Below are 4,982 nucleotides of genomic sequence, written 5' to 3' on the forward strand. Positions count from 1 at the left end.
TAGTTCGCAAAAATTGTAATGGCACCCCCAACTACGTGACCCCATTTGCGCTGACACTATATATATATATATATATATATATATATATATATATATATATATATATATATATATATATATATATATATATATATATATATATATATATATATATATATATATATATATATATATATATATATATATATATATATATATATATATGATTTCAGTGTAGATATCGTGTATAAGAGTGTATGTTATATTAATAAGAAAACATCAAACAATACGAATTCTCTTAATACAAATAATAATTTATTTTGAGAAATTTTTTTTTTTTTTTTTTTTTGTAATATTTTACGAGCTGATGATGCTGGTATCCATAACCCAGTGAAAATTTTGTTTTCTTATTAATATATATATATATATATATATATATATATATATATATATATATATATATATATATATATATATATATATATATATATGATAATTAAAAAACGTTGTATTGCGTATCCAAAATATGTTTTGATACTCGATACAACGACTTTCATATTCCGATTTAGTGCGTTTGTTACATTTGTGCAACAACATATCAAGTGTTTGTAGAATTTATTTGACAATATTTTTCAACAAAACTAGGATGTTTATAAAGTAGCACTATTATATTATATAACACCCGTCATGAACATTCATCAAAATGTACGGAAATTAGGTTTGAAAGCCACTTAATAAGATAAAACCTTAAACAGAAAGCTGTTGGGAAAAACTGTTTAACAAGATCATTTTTGGCATTTCAATTGCAAAACTGAAATGCTAAAAATGATCTTGTTTAGTAATTGACGAAATCAAAAACGATCTCGTTAATTACTGAACCTGCATGTTTTACTAATTAAAACCGTTATTTTCGATCAATAATCCAAAAAGCGATATTTGATTATTGGTATAAACTTTTTTAGTTTAATGTCATTTTTCGACGATACTTTTTTTAACATTTCCATTGAAAGCAATTTAATTGACGACTTCGATTGGCTTGACGGCAGACTTAAAGACGCGCGTGTGTAAACAATTAAGACAAAAGATTACTTTTAGGTCATCACTTCGGAATTTGCAGCTTTTTTTTAAATCACGACAAAATATTTTTAGAAGAAAAAAAGTTTTATTAAGTGGAGAGCAATGAAAAAAAGTTTTCAAAATAGTCAAGTCAATTGCGTTACAGAAGTAGCAACAAATCAGTATGGCGATTTAAACAACAACTGTTTTAAAATATCGAGTGAAATGCATGAAAAACTTAAAGAGATACCGGAAAAATATTTTTATTGCAACGAAGAGTCCGATAGCGAATTGAATCATTATGATTCTCGCAAAAATTCAAAAGAAAACGATTTTTTCAAAAAATCAGAAGTTATCGAAGATTTTTCTACTTTGAGTAAAATACTTCCAAATGGTGCAATAATTTCTATACCACGCAATCGAAAATTAGGAAGGCAATCATCAAAATCAGAGTTTACTCCATCACTATCATCTAAAAAAACAAATTCCGCCCACAAGCGTCACCACCACCTATTAACAACTAAATCTACCATTACCACTAACTACCGTCGATCATCAAAAAAAGAAAAAACTTTGCAGAGACAAAACGGATTTATTGAAGAATATGATAAATATCCAAAAAACCATTTAGAAAAACATATTGACAAAAAGGAAGCTTGTATTATGAATGATAATGTGCGCAAAATATCAAAATCCGAAAACGACCTAGATAAAAAGTTTTCAAATCTTGTTTTAATTGAAAAACGAATTAATCATATAAAACAAGAGTCCAGAGATGACTTGGAAATATCAAAATCAAATGTTGACCCTGATAAAGGGACATGGACTGGACACAAAACAATATCCGAAGCATGTATTAACGAAAATGAAAATCAGTCGGTATCTATTAAAAAAGTACCAAAAAAACCCATAAAATCTGATTCGTTTAAATATCACTCTCAAGAAAATGAAACCAAAGTTATAAAAAGAAAAATTGGTGTTCTAGGTCATATGCCTTCTATGAGAAATGAAATAACTAAATTTCTTGTAAATACTAATAAAAAGAACAAAAGCAAAGACAATGGTTCTTTACTTCGAAGCGCAGTTCGGAGTTTTGACAAAAAAAAGTTGATGGAGCTATTATCAAACGGGGCAACAGATGTAAATGATGCTAGCTTAAAAGGAATAACTGCACTTCACGAAGCTGCAGTCGATGGAAACATTTTATTTATTAAAATTCTTCTTGAACATGGTGCAGATATTTCAAAATGTGATATAGAAGGCTTTAGTGCTCTTGATTATTCGGTACTAGCAGGTCATTTTGAATGTGCTGCTTATCTAGTAAGTCAAGGAGCTCGAACAGACCGTATACAAGATGGAATATTAGATGTCAAGAGCAGTACTTCATCTCGTTTTCAAAATCCAAGCTATTAGTCGAATTCTCAACAATTTAAACTTTGAACTTTTATTATTATGCAAAAACTGTTTTAAGTTGGAGGGGGTATTAAAGTGTTAACAAATCAAAACCAATTTCCTGGTCAGAATACATGTTCATGTTGCATGGTTTAACGGTTCACTGTATTATTATAATACATGTAACACCAGGTATCAAAACGTCAAAAGACTAGAAATCTTAAAGCAATGTTAAGGTTTAATTTAAAATTGTTAAAGATTAACTTTTTTTCTCTCTTTTTTTTTTTTGACAACAGTTTAACCGTGTTAAATTTTTAATTGAAGCGCATTTATTGTCGCTTTTTATGAATAGTGTTAATATTTTGTAACTTATAAACTGTATATTATATACTATATATTAATGTTCTTTATTAAATGTAACGTTACTTAACGTGATGCTACTTAATTCTGTTACTTTGTGATAGATGATGTAAATTCTTGATATCTTAATTAAAGGCAATCAAAATTATTTTTAAAAAATATTTTTTTTTGTATTTATTTTTTAAGTTATAAAAGAACACCGAGAAGCGCCGAACTTTCGAAACCATTAATTTGTCGTGACGTTAGAATAACACTTAAATTAAAGTTAAAAAAAATTAAAGTTAAAAACAAAATTTTTAAATTTTGTTAAATTAAAAGATTCAAAAATTTTTTTGAATCTTTTAATTTAAGATTTTTTTATTATTTTCAACTTTATTTATGAAAGTTGGAATTAAGAATTAATTATAAACAAAATTTTAAAATTATATATACAATAGTAAAAGTTTAATCATAAAACATAAAAAACATAAAAAATATCTTTTATCAATATAAGCGATAACAACTATTTAACTGTAAAAACGCATAAAAATCGAATGTTAAATTCTTTCAACGTTACGAAAGAGAGATAGAACCCTGTTGTTCTAACGTCAGTTTGTTTTTAAAAATTAGTGATTTTGAAATTTGAAGTTAATGCTTCTTTAAAAGTTTTATCCGCCGTGTAAGCGAATTAAGAGTTTCATCCGTCAAGTATAGAATTTACTTGACGGATAAAACTTTTAACTGATTTTTAGTAACAACTAAAATTAAATTCCTTGTTTTTTTTTCAATGTGTTAAACATTTGTTCTTTCTTTTTGTTAGAGACTTTTTAGCCTGTAGCCCGCTAATTCAAAAAAAATAAGATAGGGTAGTAAACAATTTTTATTATATCTTGCAGATCTCTTAAACGTTGCATCGAAGCTACATATTTTTTCCACTATTAAAAAGATAATTTAATCTGCTCATAATTAGTTCAAACAAAAAAAAAACTTTTTTTGGGTTTTTTGAGGATATATTGCCATAAAGCAAAAAGAACAAATGGAACATTTGAAATTCGTGAGAACGTGAAATTTGTATAAATCTTTAATAAAACTGCCTTTAAGAGTGGGCGTATTTACAAATCGTGACAGTAATAAAATCGTGATAGAACAATAGGGCTCTATCTCCCTTATGACAATAGGGCTCTATCTCCCTTTTGTATTGTTGAATTTAACTTTTGCTTTTTAGTTATTTAAATATTGTACAGTTGTTTATACTGATAAAATATATGCTTTTAAATAAATTTTAAATTTATGAACATAAGAGTAACATAAATAACATAACAATAATAACAACATAAATAAAACAACATAAATAAAAATCAAAAGTTTAACTTTCTCAACATGAAAAGTAGGAGGAACCTTATAATTCTCACGTCATGATATGCTATTTGTCTTATACCAATCTAAATTACTTAATAATGTGTCCTTAACAATACTCAATAAATAATGTGGGGTCGTCAATAAACTACGTCACACAACTTTCAAACGTTTTTGACCTTTACATGTACGAGTCGTCACAAAACCACTAACCCCTCTCCTAATTTATGAACGACCCCAGTGTGTTTTAAGCAGTCAATTTAACAAATTTGATTCTTTAATTTTTGTATTTCATATATTTAACAAACTTTGTTTTTTAATTTTAAGAATTTAATATAACAAATTTTGGTTGAATTCTCTCAACATTACAAAAGAGAGATAAAACCCTATTATTCTAACGACAAGAAGTTATGAACTTTTTAGTTAATATACTTTAATGGCGTAAGTATAATTTAAATGAAATTATTACTATACAAAGGCAAAGTTGAATATGTTTAAAACCATTAATAAATTTTTAAAGACTATTATATATTTATTTAATTTTTAAAATTTACAATCAACTGATTTAAAAAGTATTACATTACAGACCATAAAATGTTATTTAAAAAATTGTTCCTTCCAGTTTGATAATGCCGTTTCATTTATTTATTTTTCAAACCTGGTCAACTTGCCCTGATAAAACAAAATAAAACTTAAGTTTGAATAAAATGAGAACAGTAAGACTTTAAGAATTATAAATATATAGTTATGTTATAATGCATATTTTTATATAATTTAGTATTATGGTTTATCCTCCTCCGGCTAATTGCCATATAGAGGCCACATACCAAGGCTCGCAAAAACATGTTCAGCTCAGTAAA

General features: G+C 26.3%; 1 protein-coding gene across 1 annotated transcript; it reads left to right on the plus strand.

Moving 5' to 3' along the window:
* Positions 1 to 733: 733 nt before the first annotated feature.
* Positions 734 to 2,946, plus strand: LOC105845804 (BCL-6 corepressor-like protein 1). The gene has a single exon (XM_065790807.1). The coding sequence runs from the start codon at positions 1,159 to 1,161 to the stop codon at positions 2,446 to 2,448; it is 1,290 nt and encodes a 429-aa protein (XP_065646879.1). The 5' UTR covers positions 734 to 1,158; the 3' UTR covers positions 2,449 to 2,946.
* The last annotated feature ends 2,036 nt before the right edge of the window (positions 2,947 to 4,982 follow it).

Source organism: Hydra vulgaris, chromosome 02 (assembly GCF_038396675.1).
Source record: "Hydra vulgaris chromosome 02, alternate assembly HydraT2T_AEP".
In the NCBI taxonomy this organism is placed as follows: Eukaryota; Metazoa; Cnidaria; class Hydrozoa; order Anthoathecata; family Hydridae; genus Hydra; species Hydra vulgaris.